The 23,476-nt window shown below is 42.2% G+C and overlaps 1 protein-coding gene across 1 annotated transcript in view; it reads right to left on the bottom strand.

Moving 5' to 3' along the window:
- Positions 1 to 781: 781 nt before the first annotated feature.
- Positions 782 to 23,476, bottom strand: part of LOC137380165 (stabilin-1-like) — a 257,422-nt gene continuing 234,727 nt past the window's right edge. Inside the window, exons 61-69 of the mRNA XM_068051908.1 lie at positions 22,447 to 22,580; positions 20,788 to 20,953; positions 20,543 to 20,649; positions 20,340 to 20,459; positions 17,386 to 17,538; positions 11,768 to 11,869; positions 5,545 to 5,685; positions 4,216 to 4,320; positions 782 to 1,875 (exon numbers count right to left, since the gene is read on the bottom strand). Of these exons, the coding sequence (XP_067908009.1) occupies positions 1,822 to 1,875; positions 4,216 to 4,320; positions 5,545 to 5,685; positions 11,768 to 11,869; positions 17,386 to 17,538; positions 20,340 to 20,459; positions 20,543 to 20,649; positions 20,788 to 20,953; positions 22,447 to 22,580 (1,082 nt within the window). The 3' untranslated portion in view covers positions 782 to 1,821. The remainder of the gene's footprint in view (positions 1,876 to 4,215; positions 4,321 to 5,544; positions 5,686 to 11,767; positions 11,870 to 17,385; positions 17,539 to 20,339; positions 20,460 to 20,542; positions 20,650 to 20,787; positions 20,954 to 22,446; positions 22,581 to 23,476) is intronic.

Below are 23,476 nucleotides of genomic sequence, written 5' to 3'. Positions count from 1 at the left end.
CGTATCTCCAACACTGAAGTCCTCGAGGCGGCCAACATCCCCAGCATATACACCCTACTAAGCCAGCGGCGCCTGAGATGGCTTGGCCATGTGAGCCGCATGGAAGATGGCAGGATCCCCATGTACACATTGTACAGCGAGCTCATCACTGGTATCAGACCCACTGGCTGTCCTTGTCTCCGCTTTAAAGACGTCTGCAAACGCGACATGAAGTCCTGGGACATTGATCACAAGTCGTGGGAGTCAGTTGCCAGCGATCACCAGAGCTGGCGGGCAACCATAAAGGCGGGGCTAAAGTGTGGCGAGTCGAAGAGACTTAGCAGTTGGCTGGAAAAAAGACAGAAGCGCAAGGGGAGAGCCAACTGCGTAACAGCCCTGTCAAACCAATTTTATCTGCAGCACCTGTGGAAGAGTCTGCCACTCTAGAATTGGCCTTTATAGCCACTCCAGGCACTGCTTCACAAACCACTGACCACCCCCAGGCACTTACCCATTGTCTCTCGAGACAAGGAGGCCAAAGAAGAAGAAGCTAACAGATAACATTTGGAAACACTGCCACCCAGTGGTATATTCTAATACATGCAAGATGTTACTGCAGTGAGCAGTATTCTAATAAACATTCTGATGCATCACCAATCCCAACAATGTTAAGGTGACCTGAGGCCTGACTCAGTGTAACACCCTGGAGGTCTCCATCACCTGGCATGAAGTCTTTGTTAATTATCATGGTTGAGTTCTGGAAAATGAAACATTTACACAGTTATATTAATAAAAACTCATTTATTTTCACTTTTTTTCATGAAGAATTTGATGTCTGGAATAAACATGATATATAACAACAGATCTTGGTGGTTTTCGGAAATATGAAGCATTGGTGAGTCTGACCTGCATACCATAATCTCAACAGCCATTAGCCATCCATTGCTCTGTGCTTTATTGCTGGGTAAAGTCCGTGTTATGATATTTATATTTCTTCAATACATATGATTTTCATTTAACTGCTCCTTCAACAGGCTATCCCACTCATTTTAAGCAAACACTCCAGTTTTTGAAACAGAATTCAAAACCTAGATTACGCAAAAGGACGTTATAATAGGCATTTGTTAGTAGGATAGAAACAAAAACTTCAAAATGTTAATCGTCCGAAATAAAAACAACAATTACACAGTGGGACCGTCAGCATCTGCGATCAGAAATGGTCAGTTCATATTTTGGATAGATGCTCTTCATCGGAACTGTTCCACTGAAAGGTCGCCAATCAATTTTCATTTCTGCCAGACCTGCTGAGCAATTCCACTATTTGCTGTCTTTATTTGTTATTACCGTCCTCTTAATGCACTTTTAAAAGTCGGAAGTAAGGAAATTAAAATTCAATCAACATTTGTAGATATTCATATTTTAAAGTAGTCAAAGAAATGAAGTTTACAATGTCCTCATTACACATCTATTTGTAAAAAGATGAGTATTACAACTTTATATATAAACATATTATCTTTGCCCATTAGTACAAAATGAAAAAATAAATTTTCAGTCTTTCTAGAGTCACCTGAATATTGCAAAACATGCATTGACGATGCAATTCAGTGGGTGCATTCCACATGTTCCTTGGTGACCCCAGCAGTGTGCCCACTGTCTGTACAAAAAGTAATCAGACACTAAGTGCAATGATTGTTCTTATTCATGACTACTGTACCGCCCCATCCCTCAGTCAGAGCCTACCCTTTGTTTAGAGTCTTGTATTTTTTTTTAGCCCCTATAGCTTCATCATGCTGCACTGAAATGATACAGTATGAGCCGATGGTAAAAAGCACTGCTGGCTTCTCAGTCTTGTAGAATGTTCTGTGTGTCTGAATAATATCCAGTTTCATCATTGTCCTGTATTTAAAGACAAATTTTTAAAAAATTAGCAATCCTGTATGCCTATCATCAACAACTGTTACTTTGTTTTGGATTGTATTAGACTTTCTCAATGCTAACGCAAATAATACAAAAGCAGATGTTATTTATATATGCACAAATGTTGCTTTTATTTAGGAACAGGTTTTGTTATTGAAAACAAGTTGCAAGTCCTTCAACTAGAAACATATGACCCTGTCATTCTGTATTCCCTGCTTGTCAGACAGTTTGTGCTTTAAATCCTGGAATAAGTCTTTCACTAGGTGCTTTGTTCTTTCAATATCATTCTTCGAAGTCACATAAAAATGCTCTCTTTTGATAGCTATCTTTCATGGAATCTCTAAGAGCTGGTGTGTTTCACAAGCCCTTTTCCTTTTGAGTTAGTTGTGTAGTTTGCACACACTACTTTTGAATCTGATGCATTCATCTCCAGTAACGGAAAAAGAAAAAATAATTGTATTTGGTTTAGCAGTTTGTCAAGTACTAATAGTGTGTAGAGGGAAGGAGTAAAATGTATTGCAGGTGATAATGTACAATGTGGACATCATGCTGCTGTCCACTTTCACTATTCCAATTTCCTATTGTGTATTAGTAACTAATAGTAAATACAAACATGTTTAAGGTTCGTACATTTAGCTAGTAAGGTGGCTTAGTGCATTGGTACACCACTGCTATGATGGTAGCCAGCTGCCTCAGCTGGGACACTAACATGATGGCCCCAATATTAACTCAGTACCATGAAGAGAGGGGGTGGGCAGATTTCTGGATAGGAGACCTGGAAGTGGGGAGTCCAGGACGACCAGCTGAGATTAACATCTTTTAAATATTTTTAGCAGGAATCCCACCGGATACCTATCGAGCTGGAAAGAAGCAGGGTAGTGGATGCGAAGTGAGTAGGAGATCATGGCTTTGAGGAAGGGGGGTGGGAGTCGGACAATCATGGGTGGGTGTGGGGGGGGGGGGAGTCAGAGATCGGTTGGGGGGGGGGGGGAGTTGGAGATTGGGGGTTGCGGGGAATGAGGAGAATCGGCAATCACAGGGAGTCAGAGATCAAGGAGGTGGGGGAGGTGCATGTTGCTGGGGGAGTCGGAAATTCTGTGGGGAATCGGAGATCATGAGGGGTGGGGGAGTAGATCATTGGGGGTGAGCACCAGGCTATTACAGGGTGGGGGAAACTGAAGACTAGAGAGTGAATGCTCAGAGATCGCAGGGGTGGGGGGAGTTCGAGATTGCTGGGGGAGGGGGGTGATGTTGGAGATGAGGGTAAACACTCAGATGATGAGGGGGTGTGGGGGGAGTCTGAGATTGCTGGGTCTGTGAAGAGTTTAGCTTATGTCTGGAGGAAACATTTCTGCTGCTTCTGACCCGTAAGCAGTGCTGTAAATGCACTTAACCTCATGGTCCAGTCTTTCTCACCTCCTTTTACTTGCCTGGTTTCCTATGATCTGGGAAACCTTTTGTCCATTGGTTTAAAAATGTTTTTAAAAACTGTTAAATGGAGGCATGCAACCTCCTTAAAAGCTTTTACAGACCCACCCATTTCCTGAAAGTGGATTGATGGTTTGTTCCTGTTAAAACCAGAAGTGGGCTGGTTGTGGTAATGTTTGAGAATTTACAACCCACCCATTTTTAGGGGTTAAATTACCCCCATATATGCAAGCAGCAGCTTTGTGCCTGTGATTTCCTCACTTGGTGAATTCCAATCTTGAACAGCTTGCAGCAGGAAGTGTTAAATAAAGACATGATCACTGGCACTGATCTCACCTGCCAGCTCGCAACTAGAAAGATTGACAAAGCTTTGGCTGTAGCCTGCCTGCCCATTCTTTCACATGTGAGTGATATGTGAATGGTGTGGTAACCGAAAGAAGGAAGAAAAATAGCAATTGAGGACAAAAACAAATCGTTCTCGTGATGAACCCTCAAATGTTTGGGAGCTCCTCTCACCTCTCATACAGAGATTAGCAGTAATCTATGGAAACTCAGCAATATTTTATACTTGCTGAAGGTAAAACTTCAAACCACCTCCTTTTCCCTGGCTCCTATTTCTTGACCAATCATCACATTTTGAATCCTTTTGCTATACAACACCAGTAGTTTGATCAGGTGTGGGTCTTGGGAATTTATTATAAAAGCCTTGTGGCTGATTACTTAAGGTGATTTATAACAGAGGAAATTATTATTATTTAAGTAGTTTTTCTCACACATACTTTACATTTCCTTCCAAAGAAACAATTGTGTGTTTTAACTTCCATCCAAAATGCTACAAAACACATAATGAAAACCACTTGTTTTCCTTGTGTAAGTTTAGCTGCTACTTACCTCAAATGGCTCGGTGGTGTTATCTGTAACTGCACCATATGCGCCATACAGTGGATTTGGCACAGAAACCAAAGCGGGATTGTCCATACCATCATCATCGTCAGCCTAATAATGGACATAAATTAAAATGAGTTCTTTTTTGTTTTAAATGCACTTTGCCATACATGGAATTCCAAATGCCCCAACTCTTTCTTTTGGGCAGTTGGGTATCTGACACATGGAAATCCATCACCATGTGTCAGTCTCCAAATCAAGCTACTTGGAAATCTACACCTTTCCCAATAAGGAGTGCACCTGTTCTCTCAGCAAGGACATATCGGATTTAACCGAATGTAAATAGCTTTACCGCAAATTGGCAGATCCTAGGCTTGGGAACCCAGATGAGTGGACTAGAATACTTCTGGAGTTCGCCCATTCAAAATTCTGCAGCTTACCCGTACTAAGCACGGGTATTTTGTTTTTTCCATTTCAGATTGAATCAACTTTAAGACAATTAATCTCACAGCATTCAACTTGGTGGAATTTGAGGGAACACAAATGAAACTCTGCAATGCTGTTAGCAATATTATAGGTTTCAATTAAAACAAAGATTGCACCATTGAGGAATGATGCCATCTCCAGAATTACAGAGCCCAAGTGTTGGATTTCTAGGCCCCAATGGGGACGAGCATAGAGACGGAATTGTAGACAGCTGGGCTACCTGCCTGCTTAATGATAGTTGAAGGCCAATTAAAGGTCTATTGTCCAGACTGCCCGAGGCATTGTTAAACAGACCAGCTGCTTGGAGGCGGCCTCCCGATGGCAGACCAGGGTGGCCAGAGCTCCAGGGAGGCTTTGTGGCCCTCCCTGCCTACCTGGATTTAGCTGCAGGTTGCCCTGTGGAAGGGTTTCTCCTCCAGGATGGAGGCCCTGTTGCTGAGGCGATTTAAAGAAGTTGGAGAGAGAGGGTGCTGCCATCTTGAGATGCCTCTCTCTTATCTGGATAGGCAAGCTTCTGTTTCTTCAGTGCTGCAAGGCCTCTGATTGGTCGTCCAGCTTTGAGAGCCCACCTACTGTCCTTAACTGCATGGCGAGTTTGCCCTCTGGCCAGTAATTGGCCAATTTGGGGAAAAACACTGCCGGGTGACTGTTCCCCACACAGTGTGAGCTTCTGACCTCCATTTGGCCCTTACATCAGGGTCCCGAAGCCTGTGGGGAAAATCCTACCCCAAGTCTCCGTGCATTCTTGCAGGCTATTCCAGATTAATACTGCTGTGATTCCGTACATCAACATGGGCTGTGATGAAGCAATGCCAGGAAGTGACTGAGTGATAAGCTAATTTGACATACCTTGAAGTATTGAAATTGGAAAGCCTCATTCCTACGCCGGAAACAAAAACTCAACCCAACTATAGCAGCAATCAAACATCCCAGTCCCAGAAACAGTGTTGCACCAAGGACAACATGGGGTGACTTTGAAGAAGCTATCACCTGTAAAACAAGCAGGTTTGTGAATTAACAAGACTTTTCACATTTACATCGTTATTACAGGATCAATAGCACAATTTTAAGACAATACAGTTCTTGTAACATCATTCAAAGATTTAAAGATCAAATTATATATCAAAATATCAAGTGAGCATCCTTAATAGAGATCTTGAGAGACTAATAAAAATGTTGCCAAATCCTTAATTTTATCAATTTGGAAACAAGCAAAGATTAAGTAAAAGCAGAATAAAAGCTCATATATTAAATGAGAATACAAGTAATTGTCTTCTCAACAATGAATCGATATATGAATTTGTAACTTTTTATGGTCGCTCAATGCAAGGTCATGTATGCTTGATCATAGGTGAGGGTGACTGAAGTTGTCTGGGATAGAAATGCAATACTGTACCAATGTGCCTCTTGGTTTGCCATAGTCATGTGACCTCTAACATGAGGTACTCTGACGGCAGGGAGCCATTACCTTTAGTTTCATTAAAGACTTAGTACACACCAGACTGGTGTCCTGTGAGCTCATAATATGAGGTTAGAAGTGGAGCTGAGACTGAGTGGTGAAGAAACACAGCTATGGAACAAAGGCCACAGGAATGGTCACAACTGCTAAAAGCTGCTAAAAGCCACAGAAAAGGAACAAAGAAACAGCTGAAAGCACAGGGTAAGACAATGGCTGCACATTTTCCTCTCCTTGCGCCAGTCGAAATGAAAGGTAATATGAAACAGAACTGGCAGTTTTTCAACTCGCAATGCCAAAATTGCGACAGATTTAATTAACAAACCACAGCAGCTGTGAGTAGCTACACTTTTATCACTGTTGGGGAGAGACTGTTACAAAGTATATTCCACCCTAAATCTCTCTGAAGAGCAAAAAAAACAGACAGCAGAAATTTTGAAAGCCTTGAAGGCACGCTTTGAACCCGAAGTGAACATAACCTATGAATGGTATGTGTTCAATATTAGGGCCCAAGGTGAGAAAGAGTCCATTGATCAATATGTGACTGCATTAACACAGCTCGCAGAATCCTGTGAATTTGTACAAATAAAAGGTGATCTAATTAAAGACAGGATTGTATTAGGCATAAGAGATCCTATAGTGAGCGCACGTCTACTGAGAGAGGAGAAACAGATTATCAGGAAAGTGATAGATGTGTGCAGAAGTGCTGAGGTTGTAAATCAGCAGCGAGACCATATTCATGGCAGAACAGACCGGGCCATGCATTATGTTGATAGACATTCCAGGCCGAAAGGGCAAAAGATCACAAAGGGCAGGATGCAAATAACGCAGAGGACATCACGCACAGGAAAAAAGGCATGTCCAGCGTGGGGAGAGCAGTGTTCTCACTGCAAGAAGCAGATTCATTCTGCACATAAGTGTTTACTAGAAGGAAGCACAACAAGCAGGTACAGATGACCACTGGAGAGATGTCAGCTAAAGATTCTGACGAATCACGAGACACCATATAACAGGTTGGTTCAGTCAGGTCGATAGGTGACCAATGGTTTGTGACTGTTGGAATGATGACTGCAGAAGGAGAATATCAGGTCAACATAAAGTGCAGATAGACACCGGTGCTTCATGCAACATCATGGCCTTCACAGACCTGTGCAAAGTGGCTCAACATGGCCATCCAAAAATGAAGCCCTCTAAAGTAAGGTTGAGGCTATGTGATGGCACCGTGGTAGTGTCAAGAGGACGAGTTACTCTGAGAGCCCATGCAATGACAAGAACGAAGATCTGGAGTTCCAGATCATAGAAGGCAAGCAAAAGCCACTGATCTCAGCCAAAGCAAGTCTAAAGCTTTTACTGGTAACCCTCAACGTGCAAAAAGAGATTTGCAATGTGTCTCAGCACACTAAACCATTGACTGCAGAACCAATCCTAGAGGAGTTCAACGATGTATTTACAGGTTTAGGATGTCTTCCTGGAGAATATTATCTCAAAGTAGATGAGGGGGTAAGACGAGTTCAGCATCTGCCAAGGAAAGTTCCAGCTGCCCTCAAGGCCAGCCTGAAAGACAAGATAGAAGAGCTGGAAAAGGGAGTAATCAAGAAAGTGGCAACACCTACAGAATGGATTAGCAGGATTAGCAGTGAAACAACCTGGAAAGCTGAGAGTATGCATCGACCCAAAGGATCTAAATAAAGCTCTGAAGAGATCTCACTACACCATGCCAACCATCAAAGGAATTTTGCCACAATTTGCAACGGCAAAAATCTTCACTACCCTAGATGCGAAGGATGGTTACTGGCAAGTGAAGCTGGATGAAAGCAGCAGCTTTCTAACCACATTCTGGATGACTTTCGGGAGATACAGATGGTTTTGCATGCTGTTTGGCATCTTCATGGCTCCAGAGGAGTATCAACGCAGACAGCATGAGATAGTTAGTGATCTTCCCGAGTGGAAGCTATAGTGGATGATCTGCTAGTTTAGGATGTGGAGACTCAATGGAAGAAGCCATTGCTGACCATGATCAAAATCTAGTGTGACTGCTGGACAGAGCTCGCCAGATAAACCTGAAGCTGAATAAGAAAAAATTGCAATTAAAGATGCCTGAAATCAAGTATATAGGTCATGTACTGACAGCAAAAGGTCTTCGCCCAGATCTTGAAAAGGTGAAAGCAGTAGCAGCGATAGGGCGACCAACAGATGTAAAAGCAGTGCAATGATTTGTTGGATTCGTCAACTATTTAGCAAAATTCTTGCCCAATTTGCCATCGGAGTATGAACCATTATGCCAACTCACCACCAAGGACATGCAGTGGTATAGGGGCACAGAACAAGAAGCAGCATTCTCTAACATCAAGCAACTAGCAACGGCAACCCCAGTGCTGAAATACTATGACGTAAAAGATTAAGTTACCCTGCAGTGTGACACCAGCGAGACAGGACTTGGAGCAACCCTAATGCAGCAAGAACAACCAGTTGCATTTGCATCCAGGGCGTTAACACAAATGGAACGACGCTACGCTCAGATCAAGAAAGAATGCCTGGCCATTGTCTTTGCTTGTGAACATTTTCATCAATACCTACTCGGAAAAGACAAAAAGTGACAGTCGAGTTCAATCACAAGCCACTCCAAAGCATTTTCCTCAAGTTGCTACTGTCTTCTCCAAAGCATCTGCAAAGGATGTTACTCCAGTTACAGAGCTTTCTGGATGTGACATACAAGCAAGGGAAACAGGTGTACATCGCTGACTTGCTGTTGAGAGCAGCACTCCCTATGAAGAAGGTAGAGGATGCTATGACAGAGTGTGAAATATTCTAGATCCAATGTGAAGCTGCAGCTTGAGATGCTGTGGAAGTCATCAACCCAGCAGAGCCATTGAATCTGACAGACATGCACCTTGCTCAAATCAAATGAACTACCCAACAAGATGTAACTCTACAAGTGTTGCAAGAAGTAGTGATGAAAGGATGGCCTGACAGTATCAAGGACACTCCTGTGGCCACAAGAGCATATTGGGCTTACAGAGATGAACTGATAGCCAAAGATGGCATCTTGTACAAAGAAAATAAAGTCATTATCCCGAAGGAGTTGAGAGGAGAGATGCTAAAGCACATCCATGAGTCGAGTCTGAGGAAGGCAAGAGAAGTTCTCTACTGGCCAAACATGAGCAATTAAATCAAGAACCACATCAGCCAGTGCAGTGCATGCAACGAGTACCAAACTGAGCAAGCTAAAGAGCCACTGATGACACATGACATCCCAGACAGACCTTGGATGAAGCTGGGAGTAGACCTCTTCACTCTCACAGGAACTGATTATCTTGTCACCGTACACTACTATTCTGACTACTGGGAGATAAACCAGCTGACCTCAACGCCTACCGGTGAGATTGTGGAATGCCTGAAAGCACACTTCGGTCGTTACGGCATTCCAGACATTGTGATGACCGACAATGGCCCACAGTTCACGAGTGAAGAATTCAGCCGCTTCATAAAGGATTGGGAAATTCAACACCATACATCATCTCCAGTCCAATGGAAAGGCTGAGGCGGCAGTGAAAACCGCCAAAGGAATCATAAAGAAATCGAGCAAATCCGGCACGGATGTATACAAGGCAATCCTCGAGTGGAGAAACACGCCTACCGAAGGCATGGAAAGTAGTCCGGTACAAAGACTAATGTCACACCGCACCCGGACTACTCTTCCAATAGTGAAAAAGCTACTGAAGCCAGAAGTAGTAACAGGCGTGTGTGACAAAATCAAGGTGAAATGACAGAAAGCCAAATTTCACTTTGATAAAACTGCCAAACCATTGTCAGAATTGAACATTGCAGAGCCAGTCAGGGTACAAACCTTCAACACTCTCAGCAAGAGTCAGCCCAAGTGGCAACTTGGGACCTGCGTAGAGCAGTTGTCACCTTGATCGTATGCGGTGGAAGTGAACGACCAGATAAAACGTTGCAACCGCAGATACATATGCACAACTAGAGAAGCTGTTCCGTCAATCATGAAGATAAGAACTCACCAACTGCATAGACCACAGAACTACCATCAGCCCCAACAACAGAAATGGAACAGCAACAGTTACCATGGCAACAAGTGACAGGGGAATGACACTCGCTGGAGAAGGAAAATCAACCAGATGAACAATCAACAACATTGCGCACGTGCACAATTAAGAGACCGGCATGATTTAATGATTATGTATGCAATGCATGTGCAGAGACTGACATGAATAACGAACTGCTAATGCATGAGAACAGTTGTGTGCATAGTGGGTAACTTGGGCAACTCTCAGTGTAAATCATAATGCATACAAATTTTTTTTGTATGAAAAGAGGGATGTTTGGGATTGAAATGCAATACTGTACTAATGTGCCTCCTGGCTTGGCATAGTCATGTGACCTCTACTACGAGGCACTCTGACTGCAAGCAGCCATTACAGTCAGTTTCATTAAAGACAGAGTACATATCAGACTAGTGTCCCGTGAGTTTGTAACAGAAGTCATCTTATCAGTCTCCACCATTGCTGCTCTGTGACCAGTCAATAATTAGTGCAGAAGTGAGATCCAAGAGTTGTGAGTCTTGGGACCTCTCTTCCTCAAAAGGCAGTGGAAGCAAAGCCTTTAAATATTGAAATGGACTTGATAAGCGAGGGGATGAAAGGTTATCTGGGGTAGGTGGAAATGTGGAGTTGAGGTTACAATCAGATCAGCCATGATCTTATTGAATGGCGGAGCAGGCTCGAGGGGCTGAGTGGCCTACTCCTGCTCCTAATTTGTATGTTCATATGAGTGGGAACCCCTGACTATTCACTCCTTCCCTTCCATCAATAGGTACATTGTCTCTTGGCGTTACAGATGGTGACCCAACCGAGTCAGTTCATCACCTGGACGAGCCCAAGTACAAGTTGCAGCTGAGGCTGGGTATGAAAGCTGGAACTTCCAGTCTGTGGGCCAGTTCACTAACAGTGTACTGCTGGCCACTAACAGTGGTTCTGTTTTATATGAAATAGATGTAAATTTTTTCCCCATTACCGCATTTAAAGGTAGGATTGCTTGTGTGCTTAAGGTAAAGAATGTCAGCAGTGTGGAATAGAAGATTTTTTTCAAAATTTCTTCACCATTATACAGTCTCCCAGTTGAAAGATGAAGTTCTTTGCATTCAATCCCCAGCAATATGCCTTAACTCTTAACACAAAAGGGCCTCTGCTGCAATAGTGAGATATTTCCATTGACACCAGTAGTCATTGTAACCTTACTGTTCAAACTTGATAACTGGTCCTGAACTATGACTGCTCTTGTGTTGTGGCCTCACATGCACTAGGAAATAGATTGAGACTGTCCTCCTCCCGCATCCCACATTTTGGTAGAAACAAAGAAGGGAGGATTTCTGCCCCATCAATCAGTCTATGCTAGATTTCACTCTGAGTCTTAGAGGTGGAAGATATAGGAAAGTGGTGGTGGCACCCCTCCACTGCCTTTGTTCGGTGGAGAGTTTCATCTGTTGACTTTTTTTTATTAAAATAAAACCACCCAGTTTGTCTATTTCATTCATCCCTTCAAAGTTTCAAATATTGAAGAAAGCCTATTGGTGTCTATAATCTCCTGTGAAACACTTACCGGACGAGGAATTGTTAGAGGTCCCTCTATGCCATGGATAATTCCATTGCTGGCAACTATATCCCATTTCAAAATATGCCTGCCATTCACAAGCTTTGAGCTCTGCCAATATGAAAGTAGAGTTAGTTCAACAATAAATTTGATTCCAGTTCAAACCACAGCAAATAAATATGAGCTATTGCCGCTGTCTCTATCCTCAGTCTAGTCTCCATTTGTGAGGAACATAAGAAATAGGAGCAGGAGTAGATCATATGGTCCCTCGAGCCTGCTCTGCCATTCAATATGATCATGGCTGATCATTTCCCTCAAATACACTTTCAGATCTGCTCCTCATACTCCTGAGAGACCAAAAACCTGTCTCTCTCAGCCTTAAAATTACTCAAGAACGATGCATCCACAACACTCTGGGGTAGAGAATTCCAAAGATTCATAACCCTTTGAGTGAGGAAATTTCTTCTCATCCCTGCTCTAAATGATCGGCTCCTTATCCTGAGACTGTGGCCCTGTGTTCTAGACTCCCCTGTCAGGGGAAACAAACTGTCTGTCTTAACCCTGCCAAGCCCCGTCAGAATCTTACATGTTTCAATGAGATCACCTCCCATTCTTCTAAGAGTATAGGCCCAATTTACTCAGCATTTCATCATAGGAGTGCCCTTTCATCCCAGGAAACAATCTAGTGAACCTTTGCTGTACCATCTCCAATACAATTATATTCTTCCTTAAATTGGGAGACCAAGGGCTGGATTTTGTGAGGGAGGTGGAGCCCCCGGTGCCAGGCCAAAACAGCAGGGGGATCCCTGCCTTGGCAATTTCGTGCCCCTCCTGGAGCGATCTTTCTGTGTTTGAAGGTTAAGTGTCCTGCACTGGGATCTCCATCTTGAAAGCTGAACAATGGGCTACTTTCAAAGAAGGGATAATTGAACAATGGGTTATCATTAAAGAAGAGATAGTTTGGGCACAGTCAGGTATGTTCCCTCGAAGGGGAAAGGTAGGGTAAACAAATCCAGAGCTCCCTGACAAAAGAGATAGAGATTAAGATAAAGAAGAAAAAGTGTGCTTCTGACAGATGCCAGGTGACAGAGAATACTATTGAGAACCAGGCTGAATATAGAAGGTCCAGAGGGGAAGTGCAAAAACAAATAAGAGAAGCAAAGAAAGAGTATGAACAGAGACTGGCAGCTAACATAAAAGGGAATCCCAAAGTTTTCTATCGACACATAAATAGTAAAAAGATGGTAAAAGGAGGAGTGGGCCAATAAGGGACCAACAAGGGGATTTACGCATGGAGGCATAGGGCATAGCTGAAGTATTAAATGAATACTTTGCATCGGTCTTTAACAAGGAAGAAGATGCAACCCAGGAAATGGTGAAAGAGAGGTAATTCAGACATTAGAAGAGTTTAAAAATTGATAAGGATGATGTATTAAATAGGCTGTCTGTACTTAAAGTTGATAAGGCACCAGGACCGGATGAGATACATCCAAGGATACTGAGGGAAGTGAGAGTGGAAATTGCAGAGACACTGGCCATAATTTTTCAGTCTTCAATCCTGACATTATTACCTTTGAGGTTCTGCATTTTTATTTAGACCCTAACTCCTCAAACTCTGTTAGCAGAATACCATTCCTAGTTCTCCCTATAGCGTTGGTGAACCATGACAACTGGATCCTTCCCCTCCCACTCCAAATCCATCTCCAGCACAAGGAGATGTCTTTAACCCTGGTACCAGCAGGCAACACAATCTTTGGAATGCCCAGTCGCAGCTGCAGGGAATAGTATCTATCCCGTGACTGTAGTATCCCCTATCACTACCATATTCCTTTTCACTCCCCCCACTTGAATGGCTTCCTGCATTATGGTGCTGTGGTCAGTTAGTTTGCTCATCCACCCTGCAGTCTCATCCACAGGTAGCAAGTACCTCCTACCTGTTGGCCAAAGTCAAGGGCCAATGATCCTCCATCACCTCGTCCTGGATCCCCATACCTGCCTGACTCGCAGTCACACCCTCTTGTCCCTGACCATTGTTCATTGCTCTAATTAAACTGAGGGGTGTGACTGCCGCCTGGAAAAACATGTTGTTGGCATTCTTCCCTCTGTGAAAGATGATGGACACACAGCAAACAATCCATTTAGGTGGGATGGCTTCTCTTGGTGCATCTTTGATGGTTCTGAAGGCCAATCCTTGAGAGACAGGTTCTGCTACAAGTGAAGCTTCCAAGTGACGCTGTGAGTTGTTGTTTTTGGTGTTGGCACGTGTTGCCAAGCTACTTCAAACCCCAAGCAGATCTGTTGCTACACACCTTGCTGAAAGACCTGTGTGATGCCTGCTGCAGACAAATTGCCTTGAACACCTACCCACCACAAGCTATTCAACAACCACACCTGGAGAGACTTCAAGTTGCATTCAACTGTTAGACTCTGAATCCAGCATTTATTTAGCACAGGGACAGCATAGTAAACATCAGAGATATGTGTGTGTACTTGCAACCAATGTATCTGCTTGAAATTCCTCTTTAGCAGAGACATTAAATCATGTGAAATGACTTAATACCTCCTCAGATATAGCAAAAGGAGCAATTCCAGATGAACACATTAAATGCCTATACGTTTGTACCCAATAAAAGAAATGCAGATGTCTCAAAGAAATGAGGGCTGCACTGTGACAGACACTTGCTCATATACTTAATAGCTTCCTGGGGTCTGGGATTGTTCCTATGGACTGATATTTAAAAGAGCAACCAGTCAGAAACAGGAAACTATAGGTACATTAGCTTGAATTCAGTTCTGGGCAAGCTGCTAGAAACAATTGTTAAGAAATGGATTTATGATCACCTGAAACAGAAGGGATTATCTGGAAGCTGAGCTTTAGCTTCTGGGAAAGATGGTCCTGTCATCGCCTTGGTTGAATTTTTGAAGAAGAAAGTTGGTGGATGTTGGAAGCCCTGGTCTACCTTGACCTTCCAAAAGCTTTTGACAATGTGTCATATAAAAGACTAAGTAAGGTTGAGTCTTCTAGGATTGGCAGGCCAACTTTGTGCTGCATGGGGTTTGGTCACAAGTGGAACCTAGTGTTGGGGATATTACGCTTCTTCATCTTTAACAATGATCTGGATAAAGGTGTCAGGGAAACTATCCACAGGTTTATGGATGATGCATGTTTAAAAACTTAGATGCTAAAAGTTTCAGATGGACCCAGATGTGATGGGGAAATGGGCCTGAATCTGGTAGATGTCTTATAATCTAGATAAATGTAGCATGATGCACTCAGATAGAGGCAATAATGAGCCATGCATATACTATACAGGGTCTGTGCTCAAAGCTGCTGCTTTAGAAAAGCATAGACTTTTTGGGGTCATTGGAGGTTGTTACCCAAGCAACGTGGTCTCCTGGAGAGTGGGGGTGGTGATGGTGGGAGGTGGTTGCAGAATGGGTTGATAGTCTGCAGAAGTTGCACATGGCCAGGATGGGATGGGCTTGATAGGCGAGCTGGTCTTTTCCTGTTCTTTATTTGCGTGTTCTTAATCCTAACTGTTATAAATCGCCACTCAAACTGAAGAAAAGTAGCCTTTAAATAATGGTTACATTGTCAGCCACTAAAGTCCTGGTCATAAGCAAAATAAGCTAAGGTTTGCAGCTAATGTGATTTTTCCTATGGAACTTACAATATAATTGGTTTGAAATTCCTTTCTGCATTGTAGTTACCCTACCGGATATGGAATGTAATATGTGGGCAAATTCCCAGCCAAATGGCTCTTCAAATGTGTTACTAATTTACATACATAAATTATGTCAAAAGTGACGTGAGGGCAAAATTCAAACTCAACAACCATCTAAAACATGCAAGAGGCCAGTTTGAGATCTAGTGCTTCCAGCTGGGAGCCACGCTCATGGCAGGAAATTACAAGTAAAGAACCAGTGATTTTTTTTTGTCCATTAATATTAATAGCTCAGAAATCACAGGCTATGCACCTGCAATGCATTTCCCGTGAGTGCAACTCATTGCTAGCAGCACAGGATCAGAGAACCAGCTCTATATAGACAGAGTCTGCATAGTTCTGAACTTTGTGACTAGAAGATGGAAAAATCCAGCGGTAACGTTGCTCACTGTGCAACTGTGCCATTTGCCTTTTTTTTTGTTCCCTTCTTGCTTGATTGCAGAAAAGCCTCCCATTAAAAATGATCCCAGGTCAGGCATACTATCCAAAAGGACTGGATTGTAAAATAACCTTGTAATTAAAGCATTATATTTTGAATGCTGTGCCTTACAAGGGATCGCTTTATTGGGAAATCTGCCCACTATAAAGCATTCAGTCAGGGAAAATGATGGTAAAATGCTATTAGAAAATGTGGTCAATTATGGAAGTAAAGAATCAGCAGAATGCTCTTCCATAGAATATAGCAAAATGGCACAGTTACTTGCCAGATTTCCAGTCAAGAAAGATATTATTCGTTGCTGGGATGTGGGTTGTCTGACAGCATGCAGATGGGTTAACTCTTCAGGTGTGTAGGACACATCTGGAGGAGGATCCTGTGTTTGAGGGCTTTCTCTCCCCTATTTTTGCGACGAGCAGATTTACTCTCTATTGCTGGAATTTCATGTTTTAATTTCAGAAGTCCTGTGTCATTTTTCTTTCTACTCCACAGCTTTGACTTTTGTCTTGCCTTGTCTTTTCGTATACTATTTACTATCCTAGCTTTTTATGTTTTTTGGAATATCTTGTTATCTTCATCCACCACTGCACCATTATCCCCCCTTCCCCTTACGATTTCTCTTCTGTCCTACAAAGAGACATTATTATTTTACTGTTTTTAGTTCTGGGAATGCATCATACACCCAAATATGACAGCATCATTTTCTCTACAACCATCTAAATAACCACCTAAAACATGCAAGAGGCCAGTTTGAGATCTAGTGCTCCTAGCTGGAAGCCACACTCATAGCAGAAAATTACAAGAGCCGGTGATTATTTTGTCCATTAGTATTAATAGCTCAGAAATCACAGACTATGCACCTGCAAGCATTTCCTGTGAGGGGGTGAAAGGTTATCGGGGGTAGGCAGGAATGTGGAGTTGAGGTTACAATCAGATCAGCCATGATCTTATTGAATGGCAGGGCAGGCTCAAGGGGCCGAGAGGCCTACTCCTGCTCCTAGTTTGTATGTTCTTCAGAGATGCTGATTGACCTCCTGTATATGTCCAGCATTTTCTGTTTTTATTTCAGATTTCCAGGATGTGTAGCTTTTCTTTTTAGTAAAGAATTACGGTGCAAATTAACTATTAAAATTTTCAATAAGTTTACTTTTTATACATGTGAACAGTGTAACACTAGCAAAGGAGTGCAGTGCAGCTGAAGGTCAATTAAAATAAAACTCTCTTCCAGGAAGCCCATTTGCAGGACTAACATTGATTCTTGCTATCAGTACGAGCACTTTTATTTTGTAACTGTACCTTGCTTGACATTGTCAATGTTCTGAAAATCTACATTGTAGGAAAGATAAAGGACACAGCAATGTTTCTACCACATGTATTACTGCTAGATCTAGGTTTTGAAAGGTATTTGACCTTTTAAAATGGGCAGCTAGTTTTGTCTTCCAATAGAAAAGCTCTAATATACTTACATTGAAGAGAGTATGATTTGCAGGTGCAGCTTCAACAATGAGAAGATCATATCCTAGCCTGGATGAAATGAGTGTATCATTACTCAACTCATCATAGTAAATAAAACTATTGTTCCTGGAGATGTGGTTTTCAAGATCCCTCCATAGCAAGGTCTAGAGACAATAAGAAATATTTAAGTATTAATTTCGCACTGGGGGTTGTGCAATTACAATAAACTATAATTGTAAGACTGGCTCAGTTTTAGCATGCTTTGAGGCAGAAGATTGTGAGTTCATGTCCTATTTCCTAGCCCACCACCTAGCCTGACAAGCCACTGAAGCACTGAGGGAGTGCTACATTGCTGGCGATGCTTTCCTTTAACAACTTGGATTTCTATGATGCCTTTAAGATGAGTCATTAAGGTAAGGCACTGTTTGCTGGTACAGGGTGGATATTAAAGATCCCATGGTTTTGCCTGAAGACAAGCAGAGGGTGTTCCTGATCCTCTTGCTTACAATCCTCTCACAACCATTACCCACAAACAGGTAATTCTTTTCGCTGCAGTTTGTGGGATCTTACTGTGTCTAAAATAACTAGGTTTGCCTACACAAGTTACTCACAAGAATTCGTTGCAAGTAAATGTTTTGCCATGTTTCTGAGTGATATATGCATATACAACAACAAGTTGTATTTATATAGCACTGTTTAAGTAGTAAAATGTTCCAAGGTGCTTCACAGGCATGCTATTAAACAAAATTTGACACCAAGCCACATAGGAGATATTAAGGCAGATAAACAAAAGATTGATCAAAGAGGTAGGTTTTTAAGGAGTGTCTTAAAGGAGGAAAGGCAGAGAAGTGGAGAGGCTTAGGGCGGGAATTTCAGGGCTGAATTTCGCCATGAGCATCAGGCTGTGACATAGGAAGACAGCAGGCTTGCCATTTTCTGCCAGAAACACTTAGATTCCCTTCAGCTGTAACGCAGCCTCTACTTCCCACTGTGCAGCTACCTCCTCTCACTTGCTGGGGTGCTGGAACTGCAGGGGGGCCCACACGATGCTGGCAAATTTGCCGTGTGGCGTGAAAGTTGCTGCTAATTAGTCACTCAATGATCTTAATTGGCATCCCACTGCGGACGAGCAGGTTGCCAGCATTGGACTCTGCCCACTCCTGGGAAAAGTGGATGGAGGCAGGACCTCATTGGCAAACCAACCCAAAGCCTTTTTTCCAAAGTTTTCTCCCCCAACCGCACCGCCCCCCCCCTCCCCCCAGCCTCCAAGGGCCTGAGAAAATTCAGCCCTCAAGAGTTTAGGGCCTAGGCAGCTGAAAGCACCACCATCAAAGTAACGCAATTAACATTGGGGATGTGCAAGAGGCCAGAATTGAGAAACACAGAGATCTTGGAGGTTTGCAGGGATGGAGGAGGTGACAGAGCGAGAGGTAATCCAGAAAAGTCATTTAAAACCATAGGAAGTATGCAGCATAATTCACTACACATTAAAGAACATAGTTATGAGGAAAGATGTAAAATACTGGAATCATTTCCACTAAATGGCAGAGAATGCCAAGAGAAGAGTCATTAGATTTTTGAAATTATGAAGGGTGTTGATAAATGAATAAGGAAAGAATAAGTTTATATGAGGAATCAATGCCAGGGGGTAACCTATTTAAGATTGTCACTAAAAGAGTGAGAGAGGTTTGGAGACATTTCTTTGTGCAAAGAACTGCTGCAGCACAAAATGCTTTGTCAAATGAATGGTCAGACAGAGACTACTGCATTTTTAAGAGAAAAACAGAAAAATATTTGAAGCAGTGGAAGGCACAGAACCATGAGGAAAAAGCAGGGAAGTGGGATTAGTTTTGGATTCCTGTAGCAAAGAGCTGGCACAGAACAAAGGGCCTAATGTGCTGTCAATGCAAGTCTTCATATTAGTACTGGAGACATTATTCAGACTTTGAATGCACAATACAATATATTTCTGTTTGTGTCCTCCCAGTGCAGAGCCTTGCCTCATTGACTCATTGTTGCAGTACAGTTCTATGTGTGGTGGCTTCCCTCTCATACCTTGTCCTCCTCTCCTGAAAACATTGTCTTCTTAGTGCAAAACAGTACCATGAGTACCATGAACCCTCTGATATTTTGCCCAAGTAACCATTATTCATATAGGGACTTGACAGTATGTGTTTGCAGGCTATTTGCCCAGTTGATATAATCACAAATAAAATTAATCCTCTCTTCACCTTAGTCACATGTGTGTAAACAGGAGATGCTATGAGTGAAAATCCTGGTTGATTTGACCCTCCTGTAGCAATCCTATTATTGTACTTTGTAATGCTGCATTTGATTGAACCTCACACCTTTCTGGTCCATGTGGATGGCTACTCACTGCATAAACTCCTCGAGTTCAGAAAATGACCTTTTTTTAAAAAAGAAAAGCCACATCCTTTTACACAGGAATGACTTTTGATTTTATCATGATTAGCAGCATAGCTATCCTTGATTCTTAACCTTCCAAGCATATTGCCTCTACTACACAGTGGCTCAGCTAAGAACTATGGCCATTTTAAGATATCTTATGATTTACAAACCAAGCTTCTCTCATCTGGACAGGAAGCCTCAGAACAAATCTGCAATTAATTTTTACATGTCTGTCTGACAGCAGAGTCTCTTGATCCTAATTTTACCTGCCATTATCAACCTATTGTTCTATTTCTATATTAGTGCAGATTTTTTACTCACAAACTCCCAAATAAAACATTATAAGTTCATAAAGAACCTGTCATCACCGACAGATTAGCAACTGCAAACATCAATCCTCATTGAAGAAGAAATAACCGTATAGATATCTGAATGGGTTCTTTAATTAGCATAATCAATTGTTAACAAAGTTCCATGTCACTTGTGTCCTTGATAATTGTATATTTGGTTTGTTTTGAGCAGGAAGGTAACGTTCAGGAAACACAAAATTTCCTACCTCATTTTCTCCAAAGCCAGAGTCTAAGGGAACGAACAACGTTTCATTGGTTGTCTCATCTGACAGGAATTCTAGGAATTCCATTCCTTCTTCAGTCGCATTGGCATAATCTAACAATTTCTAACAAAAACAGAAAATAATAATATGCACTGTTGACCACACATAAACAAAAGGAAATAAAGTTATACAGGAATAATACTTACAGAATAAAAGACTGAAAAATTGGAGAAACTGGAGAGCACTTCCACAAGGTTCCCATTACAGGAATAACCATCACCCACAAAACCTTCTTCACACACACACTGAATATCTATGAAGTAATTGTGCCAGAAAAATACCAACCAATTAGTGTACCGTAAATATTTTACAAATCAAATATTGATTCACATGTTCTCCTTAGAAAATAAAAGTAAATTTAACTAAGGAATGTATTGAATTCCTTGCTTACCTTGCTCTCTAAAGCAGTAAGCATCCCAAAGCTCACTGAGATTTGTTCGCATTCCATAATCAATGATACCAATCTTGCTGGAGCCACAGTTAGGGTTTGAGTGGGTTGTGGGATACCCTGCCTTCATATCAGCCATCCATCCAACTATACAGAGGTGGTAACCAAACTGTGCAGGATAAATCAAGGAAACAATTGATAAGTAGCTTATGAAGAGCCCATTTAGTTACGGGGAACCAATATTCTGTCACTCAGTTGCTACATCAAGATCATTGGATACCTCAGCTTTATTACCAGTCTACTGGCAATTAATTGTAGAGATAGTTTACATTTTATCTATGTTATCTTAGCTATGTTATTTTTTACAAAATATAATAATCGATGAACCACTTAATTGTCACTGTGCTAACAGCAGTCAATGTGGTCCTGGAAAGGATGTATGATATTGATTATGTTTTAGCATTGTATTACTGTAATTATTGATATTATGGATTATTGCAGTCCCATAAATCCAGTGTCCCCAGAACAAATGAACGCAATAGTTTGTCAACACTATTAACACTCTGCATCAAGCCTTCTGCAGCTTTTGAATTTGTTAGTCTTAAAAAAAAAAATAGCTATACTTTATTACATCAAGCAATATATTTATACATTATGTGGAATATCCTCTGATAATTTTATACACTGCAAAAACTAGAAGCATGAGCAAGTGCATGAAGGATTGATGGGCTAACTTGTCAACTTCATGCCGGAGAGGTAACTTTGTGCCAGCACATTGCAGTTGTGTCAAAGCAGATGGACAGATTCAAAACACTTCGGAGGACACAAAGGGAAAAAAAGGAAAAAGAACGAGAATACAGCAGAACCTTCCAAATGGCTAGTGTTAACTGCACTGCATGAGGTAGGGCAGCCCCAGGACTTAAGTGTAACCTGAGTCCTAGCAGTCCAGTCCTCAAAACCCTACTAAGTCCAACTTGTGGTTATCTATTTTGGCTTGCCCTGTTTGAGTTTCATGGACCTGAAGATCTATACAGATCTGCTCACAAAGACGAAAGCTTGCACATCCCAGCTGTAGGGGCATTGATTTCGGCTAGAGTGTGGTCTCAGCATTTCCAGCCCAGCGATTGGAAACATTAGCCAGGATTTTGCTCCAGATAATTATTTAGTGGCACCTGCACTGTGCACATTTGAAGACTGGACCAGGCTCAACTGTGATGCCCTTTCCATGATAAATAACCTGTTCGCCGTCCAGACTCACACATTAAGAATGGTCACTTGGGCAAGGACCTATAGGGCTACTGGCCACCCAATCACATCAGCCATAGTCATCTTTAGGAAAGGAAGAGGAAAGGGAGAAAATCTGAGGGAAAAATAGAAGAAGAATAACATGAAGAAAGTGGGATACCACAAACAGCAGGAAAATGGTGGAGTCAATCCTGCACTTCAAGGCAGAAAGAAAATTGCCTTCTTATTTTTGTTGGTCCACTTCCTCACTGACAGCACTACCTAAATTCCAGTGGAAATCTACATATAAGTATGATGAAGTCCATTTACCTGGGGGGTAGTGAACAACTCTGCTCCACTAAATAAAATATAATTTAAGGCACATACACACATGTAAAATTAAACTCTGCTAATTACCCTGTTTGTATAGTCATTTACCTGCTGGGCAGCAGCAAGTTGATCAAAGCTTGCCAGCGTAGCCCCCTCATCCTTGCAGGCAGCTGTTGCACCTTCAAAGGTAAACTTGTACTTCCCACTGGGTGACTGCAAATGGAATACTCCAGCTGTTTTATCTGGAAAAATGAACAACATTGCTACATACATTGATCTAAATGGCTGATGGTTATTTCACAAAATGACTGTGATATGACTTTCACTGCTGAATTATGTATCATTCCCATGAAACCTCCAAAAGATGTGCATCCTAGCTGTTCTACAACAGGTCAACTGAGCATATAAACACGAGAGATTGTTTGCTAAACCTTGCATTATCTTGGGACTGTTCTGTGCGAGCCAGCGATTTATTGGTAGCTCAGTCAATTGTCTTCTCTTCATTAGTGAGCCTAGACACGACTTGGATTGTCAGCGGGTTATTCAACATGGGTGGGGCACCGCAGCCAATCCTGACCTGACCTGATAGCCATGCATATCACTTTCGGCATGGATCACTGAACTGTAAGCAGGAGGTAGGAGGTGGGGAGGAGTGGAATCTTTGTTAAATTTATTCCCTAGGATGAGAAAGTAGAAGAATTGTACTTCACTCAGCAATGTCACAGCTGAGAACTAAGCATGAACCTGAGATCCTCCTGGTTTGAATAGTTGTCATCACTGTTATATTACTGGACTAATAATCTGGAGATGCGAGTTCAAATCCCACCATGGCAGTGTGTGAACTTGAATTCAGCTAATTAAATAAATCTAGAGTATAAAGCTAGCATCAGTACGTCTCGGGAGAGACCACGGCTAAGGGAGTAAACCCTAACAGAAAATCCGGAGTGGAACCCCGTAGGCGGTCATGTGTCACCTTTGGCATGTTTCCGGCAGTTCCTGCAGCCATACCGGTGCCAAACGTCGTGCTCTGCACTCCTTTGGACCCCACCAGAAAGGCCGAGAGGGGGGTTTTGACGCTTGGGCAACTCTCAACCTCCATACATTCGCCCAGGCATGCGCCATGGAGAGGTCACTCCAT

Source organism: Heterodontus francisci, chromosome 19 (assembly GCF_036365525.1).
Source record: "Heterodontus francisci isolate sHetFra1 chromosome 19, sHetFra1.hap1, whole genome shotgun sequence".
Classification (NCBI taxonomy): Eukaryota; Metazoa; Chordata; class Chondrichthyes; order Heterodontiformes; family Heterodontidae; genus Heterodontus; species Heterodontus francisci.
Note: the sequence above shows the minus strand (reverse complement) of the source record. Positions and strands in the feature narration are given on the sequence as shown.